The sequence below is a fragment of the Pristis pectinata genome, chromosome 25 (assembly GCF_009764475.1).
Source record: "Pristis pectinata isolate sPriPec2 chromosome 25, sPriPec2.1.pri, whole genome shotgun sequence".
Lineage (NCBI taxonomy): Eukaryota > Metazoa > Chordata > Chondrichthyes > Rhinopristiformes > Pristidae > Pristis > Pristis pectinata.
In genome coordinates, this window is record NC_067429.1 from 31800448 (window position 1) to 31826363 (window position 25916).

The following is a 25916-nucleotide window of genomic DNA, read 5'->3' on the forward strand; positions in this document are numbered from 1 at the left end:
GTTTGGACATCTACTGCTAAACCCTGCTGATCACACCACATTAAGGGCGGAAAGCTGTAATTCTGGCTGGAGGTCTGTGACTAATGGTGTTCTGCAAGGATCAGTGCTGGGATCTCTGTTGTTGTGATATATATCAATGACTTGGATGAAAATATAAATGGGTGGATTAGCAAGTTTGTGGATGACACTAAGATAGATAGAGTTGTGGACAGTGTAAAGGACTATCAAAGAATACAGCGGGATATAGATCATTTACAGATATGGGCAGAGAAGTGGCAGCTGGAGTTTAATCCAGGCAAGTGTGAGGTCTTGCACTTTGGGAGGTCAAATGAAAGGAGAAAGTATACAGTTAATGGTAGGCCCCTTAATAGCATTGAAGTACAGAGGGATCTTGGGGTCCAAGTCCATAGTTCACTGAAGATGGTTACACAAGTAGATAAGGTGGTAAAGAAGGCGTATGGCATGCTTGCCTTCGTTGGTAGGGGTGTTGAGTACAAGAGTAAGGAAGCCATGCTGCAGCTTTGCAAAACTTTAGTCAGACCGCACTTGGAGTATTGTGTGCAGTTCTGGTCGCCCCCTTACAGGAAGGATGTGGAGACTGTGAAAAAGATGCAGAAGATGTTCACCAGGATGCTGCCTGGATTAGAGGGTATGAGCTATAAGGAAAGGTTGGACAATCTTGGGTTGTTCTCCCTAGAGTGTCGGAGGCTGAGGGGAGACCTGATAGAGGTTTTTAAGAATATGACAGGCACGGATAGGGTAGACAGTCAGAATCTTTTCCCCGGGGTAGAAATGTCAGACACCAGAAGACATGCTTTTAAGTTTGGGGGGGGAAGTTTAAAGGCGATGTGAGGGGCAAATTTTTTATGCAAGGAGTTGTTAGGTGCCTGGAGTGGGTTACCAGGGGTGGCAGTGGAAGCAGGCAGTTTGGTGGAGCTTAAGAGGCTTTCAGATAGACTCATGAATATGAAGGGAATGGAGGGATGTGGATGATACGCAGGAGGAGGACATTTAGTTTATAGGTCAAGGTCGGCACAACTTCATGGGCCGAATGGCCTGCCCAGTGCTGTAATGTTCTATGTTCTGTTAATTTCTTGTGTGTGTGTACTCACACCAGGATCTCTCTTTCCCTTAACTGGACCCCAGCTTATAGTGTAGTTATTTCACAAAGGACTCTAACCCAGACTGACCAGATACCAGAGGCACAAACTTCTGGAGCTCTGCTGGAAACAGTCTGTGGAGGCCTTTTGGTTAATGAATGCTGTTTCTCCATCCTTCCCATCAATCTAACCTCCTCCCTGACCGTGCTATCCTGACCAATACCGTAACATTGTGCAGTTAACAGTTCGACAGTTTTACCTCTACTCCCACCGCTACCTCATAACCCAACTCTACATTGATCCAACCCCTCTCCGAGGTCCATTTCCCTCTGACTGATCCAGATGATCTCAATCCGGCCTGTCCATGATCCCTGATCTCCTCCCAGGCATCTGGGCTCCTCTGATCCTTCCACCCCCTCCCTTGTTCCCAGATTGCAGTGTCCCGATGCTGTCCTCCGCTGCCCCAGGCACAACACAGGATCCATTGGGAACATGGCCACCATCCCCACCCCGAGGAGGGAGGTCTGGCCAGCACGGGTTTGGTGCAGGAACTGTGCACGGCTCAGTGAAGGAGAGTGATGTATAGCAGGGTACCCTGCTGTGCCCATCCTTGACCCCTTCACACACACTACGACATCTCTGCACCTCCATCCCACAGCGTTGTTGGGGGAAACTATACTCCTGGGAGAATTCTGCTCATCCACAGTGGGCATCGCATCTTTCACATGCACTTTGGGCAGTGCAGCACTCCTTCAGGTACCCCACCCCTCCACTTCCCGCTGGCTGAGGTCACAGCCCAACACAGCCCAGCCCAGCTCGACACAGCAGAGCCCAGCCCAGCCCAGCTCAGCTCGACACAGCAGAGCCCAGCCCAGCTCGACACAGCAGAGCCCAGCCCAACCCAGTTCGAGACAGCAGAGCCTAGCCCAGCTTGACACAGCAGAGCCCATCCCAGCTCAACACAGCAGAGCCCAGCCCAGCTCGACACAGCAGAGCCCAGCCTACCCAGCCCAGCTCGACACAGTAGAGCCCAGCCTACCCAGCCCAGCTCGACACAGCAGAGACCAGCCCAGCCCAGCTCGAGACAGCAGAGCCCAGCCCAGCCCAGCCCAGCTCAGCTCAACACAGCAGAGCCCAGCCCAGCTTGACACAGCAGAGCCCAACCCAGCTCGACACAGCAAAGCCCAGCCCAGCTCAGCTCGACACAGCAGAGCCCAGCCCAGCTCAGCTCAGCTCGACACAGCAGAGCCCAGCCCAGCTCAGCTCGACACAGCAGAGCCCAGCCCAGCCCAGCCCAGCATGGAAGCTGCAGCCCTGTGCCGTGAGCTGGTGAGTGACCTCTCCTCGTGGTTTGTGTTCCAGGTCCTGTCGCTGGGAGCAGACGTGCTGCCAGAGTACAAGCTGCAAGCTCCTCGCATTCACAAGTGGACCATCCTTCACTACAGTCCCTTCAAGGCAGTTTGGGACTGGCTGATCCTGCTGCTGGTGATATACACTGCCATCTTCACCCCCTACTCCGCCGCCTTCCTCCTCAATGACCAGGAGGAGGAGAAGCGGTGGGAGTGTGGCTACTCCTGCAACCCACTGGCCATCGTGGACCTCATCGTTGACATCATGTTCATCATCGACATCATCATCAACTTCCGCACCACCTACGTCAACGAGAACGATGAGGTGGTGAGCCACCCGGCCAAGATCGCCATCCACTACTTCAAGGGCTGGTTCCTCATCGACATTGTGGCTGCCATCCCCTTTGACCTGCTCATCTTCAGGTCTGGCTCGGATGAGGTAAAGGGAAAAGATCAGTTCAGCAGTGGCCATGTGAATCAAAGCATCTGACTCCAGTTTAAAATGGAGAATGTGTGGAACGCCTAATTAAGCACAGTACACGCCACACACCTACAGGTAGAGGCATGCACACACGACAAGCACACATACATCTGCTTGTCATTCACGTGCATACATTCATTCATAGATAGATACACGTACATGTAAAACCTATTAGTCGCCACATACAGACACACATGCGGAAACACACAAGCAACCAGCCACATAAAACGGAGACACACATTCTCTTTCTGCCTGGTTCAGTCCTGTCTCTGCTACTTTTCCCAGTTATCTCTCCCGCCCCCACAACTTCCTTCCTCCCCTACCCGCTGTGTCTCTTGCCTGCTCTCTCTCTCTCTCTCTTTACATAGAACATTACAGCACAGCACAGCACAGCACAGTACAGGCCTTTTGGCCCACAATGTTGTGCCGACATTTATCCTGCTCTAAGATCTATCTAACCCTTCCCTCCCACATAGCCCTCCATTTTCCTTTCATTCATGTGGCTATCTAAGAGTCTCTGCCATTACATCTTTCTCTCCGTCCTCTCTTTCTTCCCCCTCACCCCCCTCTTCCCCCCTCTCTCTCCCCCTCTCTCTCTCCCCATCTCTCTCTCTTCCCCTCCCTCTCTCTTCCCCCTCCCTCTCTCTCTTCCCCCTCCCTCTCTCTCTCCCCTCTCTCTATCTCTCCTCCCTCCCTCTCTCTCCCCCCTCTCTCTATCTCTCCCATCCCTCTCCCTCTATCTATCTATCTCTCTACATTCTTATCCAAGACATTTTGATGAGGTTATAGTCGGCCTGTTAATGTTCAGTGAATCACATTTCAGGTGAATCACACCTGACAGTTTCTGTATGGAGCCCTGCGCTCTCTGCCCTGTGCATCTGTCGAGGGAGCAGGAACTGTCAGTCCGAGCTAGTGTCTCACTCAAGGTCACCCAGCCCACACCAGAGCAGCCACCAGACTGACTCTTCATAACTTCCAAAACAGAGACCTTGGACAGAAGAAAGGGATGCGTTAACAACTTATCCCAAACCTGGCTCTGTCAGAAGGGTCCTGCTGTGTAAGGTAGAGGAGATATTGAGCTGGCGACACAAGAGAGACTGCAGCTGCTGGATCTGGAGCAACACACAAAACACTGCAGGTCAGGCAGCGTCTATGGAGAGAAATGGACAGTCAATGCTTTGGATTGAGATGTTTTGCATTGAGTGAGGGTTGGGGACTGTGGAGAGAGTGAGGGGTCAGACTGTGTGAGGGGTGGGGACTGTGATGAGTGTGGGATCAGACTGTGTGAGGAGTGAGGGGTGGGGACTGGAGAGAGTGAGGGGTCAGACTTTAAGGGGAGTGAGAGAATTCTGCATTGGATTCCTGACGTGATTTCCAGTACAAAGTCCGTTTTGAGACGCAGATCAGGACTGCTTCCCTCAGGACACAGTGCCGAGGTCAGGGGACTTTAACTCACTCACTCAGCTGAAGTTGCTTTTCTCTTCCTGGAAACACCCCTGCCCCCTCTCTGACCCCTCTCTGCCCCCTGTCTTCTGCCCCATTAGAAGCAAGAGGCATCGATGGATGTTTGACACTGTTACTTTTCATAAAACAAAGAAACGTGAAGTGAACCATGGTCCAATGTTTCCCCAATTCAGCCTGTCCTCACGCTTGGCAAAGATCCATTTCAAGTCTTCAGTGGTGCGTTCCGCTGTTATACAAGTACCTCCCTTCAAGACTTCAATCTGATTTGAGTTCACACGAGGAAATGACTGCTCCCCTGCTGTCAATTGTCAATGTGGACTCGTTGGAACGGTTGGGTTACCAGCTCCAGGGTGATGATGGTGCGTCGGGGTGAATTGGTCTGTGCTACACATGGACACAGCTTCCTCCATCTCTTCATCAGTGTTTAGCCAGTGCAGGAAACTCCCGGCAGTGCCCATCGCACTGACGATTCCGGGGTCTACAGCCGTCTGCCCGACTGCAATCTCTATCCTGAGAACACTTGGAGTAACCTCTCCGCCTCCCTGCTGTGAGCATCCTCAGGTTCTTGATAATTCAGGCCTGTGGTCACAGATGGCTGTAAAGCTTCATTTGGAGCCTGGTCCAGGCTGGTCCACCCTCTCACAGGGTGTTTGTGCACCAGCTTTACTGCTACTCCCTGCTGAGTCACTGGGGCAAGCTCAGTGGCTGTTACCAGGAGATCCCCTCTCCCAAGTTACAGTGTGAAGATCGAACTTTCTCTCCCAGTGTCAGACGATCTGTGTGGTGATCTGGTCAGAGTGTGAGCTGGAGTGGTGGACACTTGTGGCCAATCGGTATCCAATATTGTTAACCAATCTTAGCCCACTATCACTGGTCTCCCAGTGTAGTCCTCTGAAGCTATGGCCAACTATGACCACTGTAGCATACCATCACTGCATCTGCCCCAAGACTTTCAAAACTGGTATAAATAATTCTTGAGACTGACCTTGTTCCTTACTAAGTGTGGGTGACCGAACTGCTCTCCATCAGTCAGGACAGTGACCGTAAAGTCCTGTTGTCTCACTGCTGTTGCCTGTAGCAGTGCTGCACAAAGTGAGTTCCTGGGCATCTGCAGCGCTTGTAATATTGTGCAGGTTCCCTGCCCGTGACTTGCCATGAGGAGCAGCCTCTCCCTAGGATGATGTTGCAATGCAGACAACACAGTTGGAAGGGCAATGATTGCCGCAACACTGACATTTACAGTCACACGATGGTGTCCATGTCTCTGGACCAAAGGTTTGTGAGTTGTCCTTTGGCTGGCACAAGACAGAATGCTCGATGTTCTTGGCTGCCATCTCCATGGAAGTCACAATCCTACACATTAAACCAAATGGAAGGGAATTTTTCTGGATCCTTTAATTTCCTAGACCACCAGTGAACCTGTCTCTGACCACTCATTCCAGACTCTCCCAAGTTACCTTGATAGATCCTTGACTGCAACAGCATTGCAGCTTCTCCCACCTTTTAATTACAGCTGCTGAGTTTATAGCTCTCCACTCCCTCAAATGCTGTGGTCAAAATATTCTGCCAACCTCTGAACTACCAATGCAATGAGAATCTGCATCTTACTGTGGAGTCACTGTCAATGAGTGTGTGATACTCTGCAGCTGATCTCCATCAGTAATATTCCTCCCTCTGTTCTCACAGTACAACTACTGCACAGTCAGCACTGACTTCCAGATCAGGAGTACGTTTGGCCTTTAAATAGATCTTCATGCTGTCCCTTCAGGATGTGAATGATTCACCCGGCTTGTCTCACATCCCCAGGCTGCCTGTGAAGGCTGCGGCTCTTTGATGTGTCTCCTGTGTGGTTGCACTTCTACTCTCAGCTTGCTCTCTATTGGCTGACTTGCACTCTCCATTGCTTTAATTTCCTTCAGTGATGAGCAGGTGCAGCCCACAGGACCTTGCTCAGCCTGCACATAGAAGATTCAACCTTCAACCCTTTATCAAGGTCCACGGGGTCTTTCCTTGCACCCTCACACAGTCCACAGGGCGGGAACACCTCTCTTAATGGCGCAATACTCACCTTCGCAATGGATAGTGCTGGAGTTCTGCTAAATTTTACCCACAATCATTGTTATAGGGCACGGGGATCTCACACAAGGGTGTTTTTTCATCAATGAATAAATTTATCATTGCCTCCTTCTGCCAGAACAGGCTTTAGCCAACTGAGGAAAAGGTATTTGAAGGTCAAGATCTCAAATTAGGTTCAAAACTCATGGTCTACGAGGTAGCGGTGAGCCCTGCCCTCCTGTACACCTCTGAGACCTGGACTACCTATCGCATACACCTCAAACCACTGCAGAGGTAACACCAATGTAGTCTCTGCAAAATCCTCCAAATCTACTGGTAACATAAGTCAGTGTCTTCCCCAGGCCAACATCCCCAGCACTGAGGCTCTGTTTCAGCAGTCTGCTGCCGAGCATATGAAGACTGCGCCCTGCCCTACTGCTAATCTACTCCAAGTTCTGTCGTGGGAGAGGATTAGCAGGCAGGTAGTTGGACAGATTCAAGGATGTGCTCAAAGCTTCCTTGAAGAAGTGCATCACCCTCACTGACGTAGATCTAATAGAAGTTTCTAAAATCATGAAAGGCATAGAAAGGGTAGGTGGTCAAAGTCCCTTTCCCGGGGTAGAAATGTCGAATACTAGAGGGCATAGTGAGAGGGGGAATGTTTAAGGGAGATGTGCGGGGCAAGTTCTTTTACACAGAGAGCAGTGGGTGTCTAGAATGGGCTGCTGGGGAGGCCCAGTGGAAGCAGATACAATAGCAACAGTTAAGAGGCATTTAGACAAGCAGATGATCAAGGGATATGGATCATGTGCCGGCAGGTGGGATTAGTTCAATGTGGCATCATGGTCAGCACAGACCTCGTGGGCCAAAGGGCCTGTTCCCCTGCTGTTCTATGTTCTCTGGTTGCCGGGATCGCTGGTACATGACCACTTGGAGTGGAGGAAGAATATCTGAGATGGCATGAGAAACCTCGAGTCAGGCACAGAGAAGCCTATGTAAGTGGTGGAAGGAGTCGACCACCGCACAAGTCGCCCACCCACCGGCCAACCATCTCCATTACCTGTGGTGGGGTCCGCAGGCTAACCTTGGCCTGGAACCCACAGAGCTGACATCTCCTGAAAACCAGTCATCACTACTCTGTTCTGGCCAGTCTCCGGCTGAGCTCCCATTTACTCTTTGTATGAACTGAGTGGTTTTCCAGGCCAGCCCAGAGCCAACCGCACTGGTGGGTGTGGAGTCACAAACAAACCAGACTGGGCAAGGAGGGCGGGTTCTACCCGCTGAAGGACATGAGTGAATCTGTTGGGCAACAGTCCAGTAGCTCTGGGTGTTTTCACCACCCTTCTTCAGCTTTTAGATTATTTTAATTCCATTCTTGCTGTGGTGGTGTTTAAGATCCAGTATCTGGATTGTTAGTCCAGGCCTCTGGGTTGGTAGCCCTGTAACCTCAGTAAACTGTTTGAATACGTTGACTTGGAACCTGAAGAAATGGACTAGGTTTCAGTTTCTGACCGTGTAACATTTCCTCAGAGGGCTGTGTGTTTGAGGCTAACTTCAAAAATCCATGCCGACACTCCAGTGCTGTATCGAGGGAGTACTGCTTGGTCACCTCCAGTGATGTATCGAGGGAGTACTGCTTGGACACCTCCAGTGCTGTATCGAGGGAGTACTGCTTGGTCACCTCCAGTGCTGTAGCGAGGGAGTACTGCTTGGTCACCTCCAGTGATGTATCGAGGGAGTACTGCTTGGTCACCTCCAGTGATGTATCGAGGGAGTACTGCTTGGACACCTCCAGTGCTGTATCGAGGGAGTACTGCTTGGTCACCTCCAGTGCTGTAGCGAGGGAGTACTGCTTGGTCACCTCCAGTGCTGTATCGAGGGAGTACTGCTTGGTCACCTCCAGTGATGTATCGAGGGAGTACTGCTTGGTCACCTCCAGTGATGTATCGAGGGAGTACTGCTTGGTCACCTCCAGTGATGTATCGAGGGAGTACTGCTTGGTCAGAGGCTCTGATTAGACCAAGGCTCTTGTCTGCCCTGGCAGGGCAGTGTAAAGTTGCAACGACGCTCTTTGCTGGGGATGATCCCAAAGGATTGGAAGGTAGCAAATGGAACACAAATATTCAAGGGAGGAGAGAATGAGGACATAAGGGCACACAGAGTGGTTTAGGCCAACGTCAGCCACAAGGATAGAACCAGAATCCAGTAATGAGGAAGTGGTGACCAGCTGCCTAGCCTCAAGTTGTGTGATTTGGCAGAGGCATAGTCGTTTTATCAAAGGGAAACTGTGTTTGGCAAATCTAAGAGTTTTTTGAGATGTATCTATCAGGTTGACGATATGTCTGGGTTTGTGATGGGTATTTGACTAGATGCATAAGGCAGTTTTCTAACTCAGTGTTGAGAGTTGATGTTAGCTGGATTGATGTTTGCTCAAAGAGTAGAAAGTGGGGAGCAAGAATGAACAGATCATTTTCAGGTTGGCAGACTGTTGAGGTGATGTTCCACAAGCTGTGTACAACTGTGATAATGAGATGGTGACATGGAACCTGTCCAGGTCTACTGACGATGTAAAACCAGGTGTGAAGCAGGGCTGTGGGAAGGTCACAAAGACCTTGCAAAGGGATATAGGCAGATTAACAGGATGGGTAAGAGGAAGACTGTGGGGAAACACAAGGTAGTTCATTCTGGTCAAAGAAAAGAGAAACAGAGTGTTGTTCAACTGGTGAGGACAATGAATGGTGATACACACTGGGATCTGATGCATTGGTTCATGAAACACAAGGTTCAGAAGGCTCACCTTGATCACAAGGGGGACAGTGTACGAGAGGGCTGAGCTGTCTTTGCACTCAGTAGGTTTTGCTGAGATAGGAGTACGGTGTGCAGTTCGATCTCCACTGCCCAGGAAGGGTACACGTGCAATCAGTGCAGTGCTCAAGTGCAGAGCCTTCCTGTGGAGAAAGACAAGTTGGGCCTAGGCTGATGGTTTAGAAGCACAAGAGGGCATTGAAGTGCATAGTATCCAAGAGGAATTAATGGGTAACAGTGAAGGGCCCTCTCCTCTGGTGGGTGTCTGGCACTGCCCAGCATTTGGCATGGGTTCCAGCCCCCTCCTCATTGATGGCCTGCTGTGCTCTGTCAGAGGGTTGTTACTGACCAGGTTTTCTGTGGGTCTGGCTCACAACCTGCCTAGCGACGTAAAGCCAACAGATTCCTCCCCTCAGCAATGGCACCGATCTGCAGCTTGGTTCAGTATAAAGGTTTGCCCAGTTAGAATGGAGATAAGGAGGAATTTCTTTAGCCTTATGGCAGTGAATCTTTGTAATTTGTTTGCCCCAGAGGCAGGTGATTGCATTGAGGTTGAGGTTAATGCATGCTTGGACACTGGGACAGTCAAGCAAGTGGGGGTTAGGCAGGAAGGCGGACGACTGTGATCTTACTGAATGGCAGAGTCGCTCTGGGGCACGTTTGATCCTCTGTTGCTGGGCGATTCATCGGAAGCCTGATGGTTAACATGTTTGGGACTCACTGCTCAGTTTGAGTAAAATGTGAAATCTGTTTGGGATTTCCATCTCTGTTGGATTCCAAGTCACAGGGCAGTCCAGACACATGAGTCATGGAGACAGAGAGAACAAGCACGGAAATAGGCCCTTCAGCCCACAGAGTCCGTGCTGGCCATCAACCACATGCAACAATGTCAAATGGTGTGTGACTCGTGTTTTGACGTCCCTGCGTTTGTTGCTCTGAAATCCCCGTTGTCCAGGATGTTGTCAATGAAGGATATGGCAAGTTAGATAAAAATAGGAAAGTGTATAACTTCACAAGATCCCGAGATCTGTATCTCGGTACATGTGACAATAATAAACCAATACCAATACCAACTAAAATTAGAATTATTTTTGGCTGAAGGTATCCAGATAAGTGGAGCAAATACAGTTCAGCCAGAACCTGCTAGATCAGGCCCGAGGGATGAATGGCCTCAGTTTGTTTCCACTTAACTCGTCCAGAGCTGGTTATCATGACCATGTCCCCCTGTGCTGGACCCTTGTACCATCTTCACATGTACAAAGGGGCTGTGAGGAACATGTCTCTTCACTGAGACAGGCCTGAGTGAGGGGCATCTGTCCCAGAGCCCAGACCCAGTGCCAGTTCTGCTGTCCAGAGAAAGTCACAGCAACAATAACACAAACAGTACATCAGATTTAACTCTGCAACCAGTCACAGCAGGAACCACAGTCCTACTCTGCAGGTCAGGTTCCTTGGTGAAACATGTTTTAGGCTTAATCCCAGAGTCAGCATAACCACGGCAGTCAGAACAAGTTGCTCATTGTCAGATCTTTCAACATAATCAGCATCTTTTCTCTTTATGTTCTCTTTGTTTTGTCTCTTGTTCTCTCTGTTGCCTTGTTTCTCTCTCTGTTTCTTTTGTCCCTCTCCCTCTTTCTCAGATACATCACTGCAGTGTTCACAGTTTGGAGCTGGGAGGTGTGACTATTGATGATTCTCACGTGTTCCACTGTTCCCTTGTTAATTCAGTCCTGGCATGCGGTGACCTTGACCTGGTATTTTTCATGCAGTAAAAAAACAGAAAATGCTGGAAACACCCAACAAGTCAGGCAGCATCTTGGGAGAGGGAGACTGAGTTATGGTGAAAAGTCATCGAGTCATACAGCACCGAAAAAGACCCTTCAGCCCACTATGTCCATGCTGACCATTGAGTACTTTCTAAGTGTTCTGGCACACTGACTGAAAGGTAACTGCTTCTCTCTAAACAGATGCTGACTGACCTGCTGTGCATTTCCAGCTTCTCTGTTTTTATTTCAGATTTCCAGCATCTGCAGCATTTGCCTTTGAACTGTTAAACTCTTTGTTGAGTATTTAATTGGAGGGAGAGAAGAGAGAAATTGTTTGACAAATAAAGGTGTGTTAGAGCAGCACTGTGCAGGTCCCTGCCCCTGTACTGAGCCCTCCCCATCTTCACCACATGCCCTGCGGGGACATGCTGGAGCTATTGGTGGAGGTACAGTGGGTCACTGGTAGGAATGGTTAGGACAGAACCTCTGCAGGGCACAGGGATCTCCTCAAGGTAGGGCGCTGGGGGTGGTTCAGGTCGATGTATTAGAGAGAGGTCACAACCAGGTCAGGACAGGAGCTCGGAGACTCTCACTGGGGACACAAATTACACTGGCGCTGAGCAGATGGGAGGGAGGGAGTCATAAGTTATCTTCCAAATGATTACCCAGTGGTAGATCCAGGCATCAGACTTGGACACCTCCTGTGGGAGAAAGACTGGGTGACAACAGAGAGGAACTGAGAGACACCAGTCAGTGTACAGATATCCCCCTGAGAGTGAAGGACTGAAAGACACCAGTCAATGTACAGATACCCCCCTGAGAGAGAGGGACTGAGAAACAGCTGTCAGTGTATAGATATCCCACTGAGAGAAGGACTGAGAGACACTGGTCAGTCTACAGATATTTCCCTGAGAGAGGGACTGAGCAACAGCTGTACAGATATCTGTCTGTGAGAATGGGACTGAGTATCACTGGTCAGTATACAGATATCTTTCTGCGAGTGATTGGGGGACACTGTTTGGTGTCCAGATATCTCCCCGAGTTTGGGCATATCATGGGGCTCCACTATGCCAGTGTGCGTGAACCATATATATGGTGCCTTTGTCCACAATGGAAGTGTGGTGTTGCAGGTTGACTGACCGATAGCATTTATTGTGGCTGATTTTCTAAAACGGATTTGCCAGGCTGGTGATGTGGGGCAGTGCAGAGGTACAGAGGGCGGCTTGGACCTCATCAAATCATCCCCGACCAGACAGTTACCATGACAACAGATTGGCTGAGCACAGCAGCAATTGTGTCACAGGCTGTGATGTCAGTTCACTAATAGGTTCTAATGCAGTGTTTGAGGGAACAGCAGACAGCTCCATGTGAGACTTATTGTTACTTTTACAAGGGCAATCTATGATTTCAGCAAGTAGAGCAAACTGAGCCTAAAAGAGATTCCACCTGTCTCCTCCAATCCACGTCTAACGCTGTGTTAGCTGACCCCAGGCAGGGTGCACTGTTCCCCTCTCATGCATTAGCAGCACTGCAACATAACTGGCTGAAAGCTTCACTTTCCATCTGCCGCCCACGTTCTCCCTCCGTGTCTGTGTCTCTGTGAGCCCAGGTCGGATGATGGGGCTTTTCCTCTGTTCGCCTCTCCCTTCCTCAGTGTTCCCTCTTCTTGTCCCCTCCCTCCTTCCTGCCCCTCAAACCTCCTCTACTTCTTAATCCATTCCCCTTTTCAATCTTCTTCCCGTCTGTTCATTCATTTCCTCTCTCCTTCTCCCACAGTCTCTGTGTCACCCTCACCTCACCTGCTCCCTCTACTTCCTCTAACACTTCTTCCCCTCACCTCCTTGACTTCCTCTGCCTTTTCGTTCCTTTTTCAATCCTTTCTCACGTCACCTTTCATTCTCTCTCACTTTCCTCTTCCTTTCCCTTCCCTTCTTCATCTCTCCAGATCCGTTCTCTCTCCCCTCACTCACGTCCCCGGACAGACAGCGGTACCCTCACTGAGATGTCGCTGTGTATCTTAAGCTTGTGTGTCTGTCATGAGGAGAGCAGGAGGGGCACTGGGTTGGGACCTCTGGGGTGGGCTCTAGACACCGGAACACTATCTTCAGACACCCCTTTGCCCTGACATCAGGGAAGGGCCCATCTGGGAACTTCCCACATATCATCTGGTGGTCCAGGAACCCCTTGCTTCCTTGCTCCCTCTCTGTGGAGCCGTGGGCAGCCAGTCCACTCCAGCAAGGATGTAAAGTGGCAGAGAGTCTAAAGCCTCAGAAGACTGCAAGAAAAGCAAAAGTGCAGGCAGGCTTCCGGGAGTAGCTGCATGGGAATGCAGAACCAATTATCAATTTCCCTGCGTTAAATCTGATGAAGGAAACCCTCCGGTCAGCCACACTGAGGCAGAGATTTCAGGTCAACCCTCTGACAAACTGCAGAGAGCACCCAGTACATAAGTGTGAAATCCAGCTGTGAGCATCAGCCAGAGGTTTATCGGCACTGAAGGCGAGATGGATAAGTGAGGTAATTTGTGCGTTCTTACCTGGGGCAGCTACGTTCATTGCTCCATAAGGGGAAGGAAGTCAGTGAGGATGCGTGAAAGTATTTACAGTGTGGGGGGTGGGGCTGGGGGTGGGTCAGATTTGGGTTTGGGTGTGCAGGGTTTACAAGGTAAGAGCTGAGTCAGTGAGGTGGAGAATTAACCAGCTGCCCAAGCCCAGGACGCTCAGAGTTTGGAAAGGGGCAGTGAGGGTGGACTCGGGCTTCACACAGCGTATTCAGTGAAGTTGCTCATTGAGGGTGGGTTACGGTCTTTATATTTGGGAAGATAACAAGCATTTAGTTTACACTGGACCACAAATAGATTTAAATTACACATCATGCCTGACTCCTCAAATCCAATAGAGTCATAAAGCACAAAACAGGCCCTTCCGCCCACCATGTCCATGCCAACCATCAAGTACCCATTCCCTCTTACCATGGCCTTAGACACGTTAAATGTAGTGAGAGTCTCTGCCTCCATCACTCACTCAAGCTGTGCATTGCAGATTCCAACCATCCACTGGGTGAAAAGGTTCTTCCTCAAATCCCTCTCACCTCCTCCCCCTCAACCAGAACCTATCATCTTTAGACTTAGATACCTGTGCTATGGGGAAGAGTTTCTTCCTTTCTCCCCTATCTCCCTCATAATTTTTTTATACCTCCATCAGGTCATCCCTCAGCCTCCTCTGCTCCAGGGAAAACAAACCCAGTCTCTCCTCATAACTGAAACGTTCCACCCCCGGCAACATCCTGGTGAATCTCCCCTGCATCCTCTCCAGGGCAATCACATCATTCTTTTTGTGTGGTAACCAGAACTGTGCACACCATCCCAGATGTGACCTAACCAATGTTTTATATTTCTACCATTACCTCCCTTCTCTTATATTCTGTGCCCTCAGTAACGAAGACAAGTATTCCATATGCCTTCTTCACCCCCTTATCCACATTTGCTGCCACCTTCAGGGATCCTTGGACTTTTACACCAAAGTTCTTCTGTTTGAAGGACTTAGGGTCCTGCCATTCACTGTTTATGCCCTACCCCTGTTCGTCCTCCCAAAGTGCATCACATCAGAATTAAATTCCGTCTGCCATTGCTCTGATCAGTATCAGCCTGTAGCCTGTGACTGTCCTCCTCATTATCAAAAACACTATTGATTTTCATGTCATCTTTAAACTTACTAATCATATCTCCTACATTCATATAGTCATCAATGTATATAACAAACAGTAAGGATCCCAGTGGTACACCAATAGTCAGAGGTTTCCAGCCATCACCCTCTGCCTCCTAGCTCCCATGGGCTGTAACCTTTTGGACCAGCCTCCCATGTGGGATCTTGTCATTTGCCTTACAGAAGTCCTTGTAAACTACTTCAACCACATTGCCGTCATCAGTGCATTTTGTTACGTCTTTGGAAAATTCAATCAGTTTTGCAACTATGTCAGTCAACTTTCCATATCCACCAACGCACATCCAACTTCCACAGCCCATCATCTAACTTATCAGCCACCATACATTTCTTCAACCGATCACTTCACTCTGCCTGTCCATCGTTTCATACCCTCAGTCCATAATGTTCCTGGTCTGTTTGCAAGCAGACTAGGAACATTGGTTGTTGAGAACCTGTACAAGAGTTTTGGTGTCCCAGTTCTGTGTACCAGCTGTGCATCTCCCTTTTCCTCCAAGTTTCTGTGGGTGTCCTTGATGTACTTCCACAAGAAGCCCTTGCCCTCGAAGGCCACCTTCACTTTGAAGTCAGCCCAGATTCTTGGATGGTAGGCTGTGGGGCACCGGTGAGATGTTGTTGAGGGTCTGCTGTGGGAATGGATTTGCTCACCCTGTGAAGAGGAGGTGGTGTGGTCGCCAGTGCCGGCTCCTCTACACCAATTAACCTCCCAGGAGTCTGCACAGAGGTTTTTTGATCTGCTGTAACCAAGATCATTCACAGAGATGGCTGCTTGATGCTGTCTCTTAGATGCCTTGTCCTCAGCGAAAGAATCTGAAACCGGATGGAATCTTTCCTGGACGAAAGAGAGAAGATCACGTGACATCTCTCACTGTTACATTTCAAGGATTACGTTGAAGGAGGATAGGGAGCCATAGAGATGTAATAGAGGAATTCTGGTCCTTGGTCTAAGAGCCGGAGGCACTCTCCCAGTGAAAGAACAATAAAGCCTGGAGTTGCCCGGGAGGCCAGGAATGGTGGGATGCAGATATTCTGAGGTTTGCATTCCTGGAAGGGAAGGGTTTGAACACAAAGGTGGGAATTTCAAAACTAAGGCATTGTGGGCCAGTGAGCGGAGGGTGAATGGGATTTGGTGCAATGGAGACACAAGAGACTGCAGATGGGAATCTAGAGCAAAAAACAAATTGCTGGAGGAACTCAGTAAGTCAGGCAGCATCTGTGGAGGAAAATGGACAGTCAGCATTTTGGGTTGAGACCCTTCTTCTGGACTGAAAGAGTAAAGGAGAGATAGCCAGTATAAAGAGGTGAGGGGAAGGGGAGGGGCAAGAGCTGGCAGGTGGATCCAGGTGAGGAGGGGTGATGGGCAGATGGAGGGGGGGAGAGCGGGAATAGCGAAAGAGGCTGGGAGGTGAGAGGTGGGGGTGACAGAGAGCGGCAGATGATAGAACCATGGGACAGGAAGGTGAGGTGGACAGATGGGAACAGTAGGGTGAGGAGATGACGTGGAAAAGAAACAGGGCGATGGGGGCTGAGGGGGGGGTGGGATTTGGTGCAAGTTAGGCAGGGTAACACAGGCTTTGGCAACAGATGCATGGTCAGCCAGAAGAACAGTGGATATTGTATCTAGACCTCGAGCTTCTGCAGCAGGGCTTCCTGGATTATTAGTCCAGTAACAGAATCAGTACACCACCTACTCATTATCAGCTATCCTATATATAAATCATGCAAACTCCTCAATTAAATTACCTGTAAGTAATTGTAGGGTGTCTGTTTCTAACACACAAATCATCCAGATTCCCCGATTAGAATTCAGCATGTCTCTCACACCCGGGAGTCTGTTATTGTACGTGTAAACCTCCTGGACACCTTGACTAGATTTGGCGCATTGCTCACTTCATTTGTTCTTCTGTATTTTAATCACTCAATTACCTTACACATGTTCCAAACTTTACCTTAATCTGAGGTAACTGTTATTCACTACATTAGACTCTGTTTTGAGCAGTGGAATAAAATATCAGTTTGAACACTCCTCTAACTTTCCCAAGTTTAGTCATCTTTATTCTATTTATACTCTCGCTCCCCCTCAGTCCCACTCCATGCATAACAGGCGTGTGCTGTTTATTCCTCACTCTATGACCCAGTTGCTGATGGACTGTGACCCTTGTGTTCCAGACCACCACCCTGATTGGTCTCCTGAAGACGGCTCGCCTCCTGCGGCTGGTGCGGGTTGCCCGCAAGTTGGATCGTTACTCGGAGTACGGAGCCGCAGTGCTCTTCCTGCTCATGTGCACCTTCGCACTCATTGCCCACTGGCTGGCGTGCATCTGGTATGCCATCGGCAATGTGGAGAGACCTTACATGGTTCACAAGATCGGCTGGCTAGACAACCTGGGGGACCAAATCGGGAAGCGGTACAATGACAGTGATGCCTCATCGGGACCCTCCATTAAGGACAAGTATGTGACAGCTTTATACTTCACCTTCAGCAGCCTGACCAGTGTCGGATTTGGGAATGTTTCTCCCAACACCAATTCCGAGAAGATCTTCTCTATCTGCGTCATGCTGATTGGCTGTAAGTGTGTTGGCTTTACTAGATGACAGAGGTGAAGGATATCACCTTCAACACTGTCTTATCACACACTCCCAAGGTACAGGCTAGACACAGAGTGAAGCTCCCTCTATACTGTCCTGCCACACACTCCTAGGGTGGGAACAGAACAGGTCGGATAAAGAGTAAAGGTCCGTCCACACTGCCCTATCACACACCCCCACTTCAGGGGCAAGAAGTAAATGCAGAATAAACCTCCTCCTACACTGTCCAATTAAATGTTACCAACACAGACATGCTCGTGCAGTGTAGAGGGGGCCTAATTTGGGATCTGTGACATGTAATGTTTGCAGTGCCTGTACCTCTGATGCCAACAGAGGCACCTCATTTGTTGGCCTCAGTTTATCAATTGCTGAAGTATGGTTTGTGATCTATCAGTGGGTGTGCTGTTGTTTGGGGTGAAAACAACCATCATTACATCAAGGTCTTTAATAGCAAAATGGCCAGTGGTCAATGCTGGCCATCGAGTATCCATCCATACTAATCCCGTTTCCCAGTACTCAGCCAGTAGCCTGCTTTGCCTTGTCAGTTCAAAGGCTCATCTAAATACTTCTCAAATGCTGTGAGAGTACCTGTCTCTGAAACCACTCAGCCAGATTCCAACCACATTCTGGCTGAAAGGAATTTCCTCAAATATCCTTTCAATCCCCTACCTCTTACCTTAAACTATGCCCCCTTGTTATAAGCACCTCTGCTAAGGGAGAAAGCTTCTCACAATCTATGCACCTCATAATTTCATATACCTCCATCAGGACCCCATCATCCTTCTCCACTCCAAATAATTATTTAACGTTGTTGTTATAAATGATCCTGAGCACATTGTCACTGTAGAAAGACATCATTGAGGGAAAGATCCTTCATTTGCAGTGATAAGTGATGCTGGTGTGGCAGCTGCTGGCATTGCTCACCTGGAAGGTTCTTTTGGAGTGTGTACTGTTGTGCCACCACTGAGACACCCAGCATCAACAGCTAAATATGAGGTAAGACACCACCTGTTAGTTGTAGCACACTATGTGGACTTTGGAAGGTCTCTGAGCAGCTTGTACTGAGTTCTGAAGCTGCCCAGTCAGGTCTCCTGATGTGGAGTGTCCCCTTAAATAACAGAAAGGAAGCCAAGTATCTGAGTGCAATGTACTTGTATTTGTACTGAGACTATTCACAAAGGTTGTAGTTTGCACTTAGAGTTCCAACTTACGTTGAGAAAGATGTGAGTGGGTGTTGTGTGAATCCCAATGAAATTAGATGCCCACCTGGTCTCGTGAAAGTGTCCCGCAGGCTAACGTGAAAGTGACTGATGCAGGTTGGTGATGGCTGCAGCTTCACCAGGAAATGATGACCAGTCCGACCGACTGCAGCTTAAACAAACGGGCTGTGCGCAACATCAATCCAACATCCGGGTAAGACGGAGCGCTGTTGGTTGATCCCGTGAGCTCCCTACTGATGCTTTAATGTGATTGTTGACCTGCCCTCAGCTCTCATGTACGCCAGTATCTTCGGAAATGTGTCGGCTATCATCCAGCGCCTGTACTCGGGCACCGCCCGCTACCACACCCAGATGCTCCGAGTGAAGGAGTTTATCCGCTTCCACCAGATTCCCAACCCATTGAGGCAGAGACTGGAGGAATACTTCCAGCACGCGTGGTCCTACACCAACGGGATCGACATGAATGCGGTGAGTAGTGGTGGCTGCTGTCCGCATCTGTCGGCACTGCCCTGGAGGTGCCGGAGAGGGGCACCGGCAGAAACGGCTGCCCACCACCCAGCTCACTCCACAACACCTCACCGCGGTGGGCTGGGAGAGGCAGCACAGCCCGAGGCCACGCAGAGAGCGGCGCTGGTTACGGCACTGGCACTGGGTGGGCTCTGGCCCGACAGTGGCTGCCTGTAGAGCTGCTGCCTCATCAGGAGGGTGGTGGGAGATGGTGCCAGAGGGAAGGGTTGGGAGCCCAGAGTCGATGGGCACAGGGACCCAGCGGGAGCAACAGTGGAGCCGGGAGCAGCGCCCACCCCTGGGTGGGGGGGGGTGGCATCGCCCACCCCTGGGTGCAGGGGGGAGCAGCGCCCACCCCGGGGTGCAGGGGAGACAGTGCCCAGCCCTGGGTGCGGGGCGCTGCAGGGAAGGTTCCGGAAGCCCAGCGGTGACGGCTGCCCTCTCTCTGCAGGTGCTGAAGGGTTTCCCCGAGTGCCTGCAGGCCGACATCTGCTTGCACCTGAACCGCAGCCTGCTGCAGAACTGCCGGGCCTTCAGCGGGGCCAGCCCCGGCTGCCTGCGTGCCCTCGCCATGAAGTTCAAGACCACGCACGCCCCTCCCGGCGACACGCTGGTGCACCACGGCGACGTCCTCACTGCCCTCTACTTCATTTCCCGCGGCTCCATCGAGATCCTGCGCAACGACGTGGTGGTCGCCATCTTGGGTGTGTCGTTGGTCTGTCCCGGCTGGAAGGGGATCTGTCTGGGGTGGAGGGTGGGGGTGGTCCGTCTGAGGGGTGGTTTCGTCTGAGGGAGGGGGGGATGATCCGTCTGATGGGGGAGGGGGGTCTGTCTGAGGGGGGATCCCATCTGAGGGGCTGTCTGAGGGGGGCTCTGTCTGAGGTAGGGGCTCCATCTGATGGGGGGTGTCCATCCAGGGTGGTCTGTCTGGGGGGAGGTGTTGGATCTGTCTGTGATGGGGGGGCTCCATTTGAGTGGGAGGCTCCATCTGAGGAGGGTGGCTCCATCTGAGGAGGGTGGCTCTGTCTAAAGGGGTGGTCTGTCAGTGGGGGTGGGGGGCCTCCATCTCACTGGGGGGGGGGATCCATCCGAGGCGGTCTGTCTGTGGGTTGAATCTGTCTGAGGGAGGGGCTCTGTCTGTGGGGGGTGTGGATCTGTCTGAGGGAGGAGTTCTGTCTGAGGAGGGGGGTAGATTGCTCACTCACTCTCACCCGGAACCCATCCCACCTCATCACTTCAGCCTGTCCCAACCCCAGTGCAGGAGGTGTAGTCATTTTACCGTGGGAAATGGCAGCCAGCTTGTGCACAGCAAGCTCCCATGAACAGCAGTGGGATAACGAGCGGCTACCTGTTTTAGGTCCAAAAATAGAATACTGCAGATACAGGAAACCTGAAATAAACAGAAAATAGTGGAAACACTCAGCAGGTAAGGCAGCATCTGTGAAAAGCAAACCAGGTCCACTTCAGGTCCGAGACTCTTCATCAGAACTGGACGTGTGAAAAAATCGGCACATTTTAAATCGCAGAGAGAGGGAGGGATGGGGAGAGCAGAGGGGAAGTCTGTTATTGGGCACAGACTGTAAAAATCCAGGTGACACAGTTGTAGTGGGGGCCATCTTAAGGGTGCTGAAAGTTTGTCAGTCGTAGCTGGTCTGTCTGATGGAGGTTTAACTAGAGGGAGATGGTTGAGAGCAGAAGAGGTTAAAAAGCAAACACCCAACACCAAAACTGTGAGGTGCAGGAAACAGAAGTTGCTGGAGCTCTGAAGTAGAAGAGATTGCTTGAAATACTCAGCAGGTCAGGGAGCTTCTGTGGAGAGAGAATCTCTATGACAGAACTGATCAATCTGACACAAACTGGAAAAGCTGGTTGTCTGAAATTGTCGGTGTTGAGTCCCAACAGCTGCAACGTGTCGGAAGATGAGCTGCTGCTCCTCGAGCTCGCATTGGGCTTCATTGGGATGGTGTAGAAGGGCAGAACAAGGATGTCAGAGTGGGAGTGGGGCAGAAAATTAAAGTGCAGACAAAGGTCACCCCACCTGCACTTGGTCTCTGTAGTGTAGCGAGGACCACATGGTGAGCACTGAATGCAGCACACTTGATTGGATGAAGTGTGGAGGGTTTGGGTCCCCAGATGGTAGAAAGGGACAAGGAACACTCTTGACCTCTGACTCACTCTGTCTCAGAACTGCCATGGTCCACAGATCTACATTATTCTACATTTGGTGGTTCAACAAAAGATTTTGTTGCTTCCTTTCAGACATCAAAGATTACAAACTTCAACAACTCTTGAACCCTAGTGCTGCTCCAGAATTCTCAGCCCAGTCCCGCCTGGTGCCCCGTCTTCACGTTCTCCCCAGTCTTTCTCCTCAGACCCTGAGCGATCAGTCTTGGGCAGAGGCCTCAGCTTCATTCCCAACAGGATGTGGAACAGTGTTCCATCATCTTTGTGTTTGTGCAGACAGACCCTTTCTCCCGCCTCCAGAACTCACGTCTAACTGGACCCTCAGTCCCTCTTCTTACCCTTCCTGGATGTATTCATCACTAACTGCCCTCCTCCTCAATTGTCCCACTGTCTTTACTCCCTCTAACCACCCCCCACTGAATATGCAGCACCAAGGACCACCCCAATATCATTCTCGAACCCGCTGACAAGAGCAACGATGTCATAATTTGGCGAAACTGGCCTCTACCTTGCAGAAGCCGAGTGTCAGCTCTCAAATACCTCCTTACACCTCCCTCTAGGCCATGGCCCTACACTGAACATTAGGCCATCATCTATCAGATAGTCACTGCCCTCGTTTCTTTGGGAGATCTTCCTTCTACAGCCTTCAGCCTCAGAGACCTGATTCTATGTCCTGCGCAAGATCACGAGCAGGACCATCCTGGTATTCCCATTGTGCCAGCCTATGCTTGTCCCTTTAGAACTTACTTCTTCACCTTGACTCTTTCTCCAAGGTCAAGACCCTTCCCATTTACATCAGTGACACTTCTGATTCCTTCCAATACTTTGACAGTTCCCATTTTCCTGGTCCCAACCAGCTCACCTTTACCATGGATGTAGGATCCCTCTACATCTCCATCCCACACCAGGATGGTCTGAAGGTCACTTCCTTGAGCAGAGAACCAACTAGCTGCCCTCACACCAGTCCTTCTGAGATGTCTTCCTTCTCTCTTAACCACGACTTCCCCTCTCAATCACAGTCCTTCTATTTCCTGCACTCTGCTCTCACCTCTCTGTTCGGAGCTGGAACTAGGATAGGGCTCCCCTCCACCCCACCAGCCTCCTCATTCAACACATCATCCAGCCTAACCAACCTCTGTCTATAACCACAGCCCTCCGCCAACTTCCATGGGATTCCACTGCCTGATACTTCCTCTCCAACTCTCCCTGTACAGGATTCCGAGGGAACTGTTCCCACCACAATTCCCTGGTCATTCCCCCTTCTCCAACAAGCTCTCCCCCCAGAATCATTCAGCTGTACAGCACAGACTCGGGCCCTTCAGCCCACCTTGTCCATGCCAACTATGATCTACACTAGTTCCATTTGCCTGCATTAGGCCCTTATCCCTCTGTACCTTTCCTATCCAAATACCTGTCCAAATGCCTTTTAAATACAAGGAGTATCAGGAATAAGGGTGATGAACTGGGAGCTTGGATAAATACATGGAACTATGATATTGTGGCTCTTGCAGAGATGTGGCTATCACCAGGGCAGGAATGGATACTGAATATTCCCCGATTTTAGTGTTTTAAAAGGGATAGGGAGGGGGGAGGAGAGGAGGAGGGGTGGCGATACTGGTCAGAGACACTATTACAGTGCAGAAAGGGTGGATAATGTAGAAGGATCCTCTCTAGAGTCAGTATGGGTGGAGCTTAGGAATAACAAAGGAGCAGTTACTCTATTGGGAGTATTCTATAGGCCCCCTGGTAGCAGCAAGGATACTGAGGAGCAGATTGGGAGGCAGATTTTGGAAAGGTGCAAAAATAACAGGGTTGTTATCGTGGGAGACTTCAACTTCCCAAATATTGATTGGCACCTGCTTAGTACCAAAGGTTTAGATGGGGCAGAGTTTGTTAAGTGTGTCCAGGACGGATTCCTGTCACAGTATGTTGACAGCCCGACTAGAGGGAATGCCATATTAGATCTAGTATAGGTAATGAACCGGGTCAGGTGACAGATCTCTCAGTGGGTGAACAGTTGGGGGACAGTGATCACCACTCCCTAACCTTCAGCAATGTCATGGACAAAGATAGGAGCAAAGAGGACAGGAAGATATTTAATTGGGGAAGGACAAATTATGAGGCTATAAGGCTGGAACTTGCGAGTGTGAATTGGGATGGCATTTTTGAAGGGAAATGTACTATGGGGATGTGGTCGATGTTCAGGGATCTCTTGCAGGATGTTAGGGATAAATTTGTCCCGGTGAGGCAGAGAAGGAATGGCAGGGTGAAGGAACCATGGGTGACAAGAGAGGTGGAACACCTAGTTAGGAGGAAGAAGGCAGCATACATAAGGTGTAGGCAGCAAGGACCAGAGAGGGCTCAAGAGGAATATAAGGTAGCAAGAAAGGAACTTAAGAAGGGGCTGAGGAGAGCAAGAAGGGGACATGAAAAGGCCTTGGCGAGTAGGGTTAAGGAAAACCCCAAGGCATTTTTCATTTATGTGAAGAGCAGAAGGATGACGAGAGTAGAGGTAGGACCAATTAGAGACAAAGGTGGGAAGATGTGCCCGGAAGCTGTGGAAGTGGGTGAGGTCCTCAATGAATACTTCTCTTCAGTATTCACCAAGGAGAGGGTCCTCAATGACGCTGAGGACAGTGTTAGTAAGGTTAATGTTCTAGAGCATGTGGATATCAAGAGAGGGGATATGTTGGAGCTGTTGGAAAATATTAGGTTAGATAAGTCCCCAGGGCCTGACGGAATATTCCCCAGGCTGCTCTAAGAGGCGAGGGAAGAGATTGCTGAACCGTTGGCTAGGATCTTTGAGTCCTCGTTGTCCACGGGAATGGTACCAGAGGGTTGGAGGGTGGCAAATGTTGTCCCCTTATTCAAAAAAGATAGAAGGGATAGTCCAGGGAATTATAGACCAGTGACCCTTACGTCTGTGGTGGGCAAGCTGTTGGAAAGGATTTTTAGAGATAGGATCTACGAGCATTTAGAGAATCATGGTCCGATCAGGGACAGCCAGCATGGCTTTGTGAAGGGCAGATCGTGTCTCAGAAGCCTGATAGTGTTCCTTGAGGAGGTGACCAGGCAGATTGATGAGGGTAGTGCAGTAGATGTGGTCTACATGGATTTTAGTAAGGCATTTGACAAGGTTCCACATGGTAGGCTTCTTCAGAAGGTCAGAGGGCATGGGATCCAGGGAAGTTTGGCTATGTGGATTCAGAATTGGCTTGCCGGTAGAAAGCAGAGGGTTGTGGTGGAGTGAGTACATTCGGATTGGAGGGTTGTGGCTAGTGGTGACCCACAGGGATCAGTTCTGGGACCTCTGCTTTTTGTGATATTTATTAATGACTTAGATGAGGGGGTAGAAGGGTGGGTTAGCAAGTTTGCAGACGACACAAAGGTCAGTGGTGTTGTGGATAGTGTGGAGGACTGTCGAAGCTTGCAGAGGGACATTGATAGGATGCAGAGCTGGTCTGAGAAGTGGCAGATGGAGTTCAATCCGGAAGTGTGAGGTGGTACACTTTGGAAGGACGAACTCCAGGCCAGAGTACAAATTTAATGGCAGGATTCTGGGTAGTGTGGAGGAGCAGAGGGATCTGGGGGTCCATATCCACAGATCCCTGAAAGTTGCCTCACAGGTGGATAGGGTAGTTAAGAAAGCTTATGGGATGTTAGCTTTCATAAGTCATGGGATCGAGTTTAAGAGCTGCGAGGTAATGATGCAGCTTTACAAAACTCTGGTTAGACCACACTTAGAGTACTGTGCTCAGTTCTGGTCACCTCATTATAGGAAGGATGTGGAAGTGTTGGAAAGGGTGCGGAAGAGATTTATCAGGATGCTGCCTGGATTAGAGAGTATGGATTATGAGGAGAGACTAAGGGAGCTAGGGCTTTACTCTTTGGAGAGAAGGAGGATGAGAGGACACATGATAGAGGTGTAGAAAATATTAAGAGGAATAGATAGAGTAGACAGTCAGCACCTCTTTCCCAGAGCACCAGTGCTCAATACAAGAGGGCATGGCTTTAAAGTAATGGGTACGAAGTTCAAGGGAGATATCAGAGGAAGGTTTTTTTACCCAGAGGGTGGTTGGTGCATGGAATGTGCTGCCTGGGGCGGTGGTGGAGGCAGGTACATTGGTCAAATTCAAGAGATTACTAGATAAGCATATGGAGGAATTTAAAATAGAGGGATATGTGGGAGGAAGGAGTTAGATAATCTTAGGCGAGGTTTAAAGGTCGGCACAACATTGTGGGCCAAAGGGCCTGTATTGTGCTGTACTGTTCTATTGATGCTATGATTCTGTGTACTTGTATCTGCCTCCACCACCTCCTCTGGTAGCTCAGTTCGGATAACCACCACCTTCTGGGTGAAAAATGTACCCCTCAGATCTCCTTCAAATTTCTCCCCTCTCACCTTAAGCCTGTCCCCTCTGGTTTTAGACTCCCCTGCCCTGGGAAAAGGACCCTGACTATCTGTCCTATCTGTGCCCCTCGTAACCCCTACATCTCAGCCTCCGACATTCCAATGAGAACAAACCCAGCCTGTCCAATCTCTCCCTATAACCACAGCCCTCGATTCTCACGGTACCTTCCCACAGGAGATGAAACACCTGCCCTTTTACCTCTTTGTCTTCCCACCATCCAGGGGCCTAAGTAGTCTTTCCAGGTGAAGCAGTGATTCACTTG

The 25916-nt window shown here is 50.1% G+C and overlaps 1 protein-coding gene across 3 annotated transcripts in view; it reads left to right on the top strand.

Moving 5' to 3' along the window:
* Positions 1 to 25916, top strand: part of kcnh6a (potassium voltage-gated channel, subfamily H (eag-related), member 6a) — a 165298-nt gene that overhangs the window by 119697 nt on the left and 19685 nt on the right. For all 3 annotated transcript variants that reach the window (XM_052038856.1, XM_052038855.1, XM_052038854.1), the window contains 4 exons: positions 2463 to 2888; positions 16912 to 17311; positions 18820 to 19019; positions 19510 to 19762. In XM_052038856.1, the coding sequence (XP_051894816.1) occupies positions 2463 to 2888; positions 16912 to 17311; positions 18820 to 19019; positions 19510 to 19762 (1279 nt within the window). The remainder of the gene's footprint in view (positions 1 to 2462; positions 2889 to 16911; positions 17312 to 18819; positions 19020 to 19509; positions 19763 to 25916) is intronic.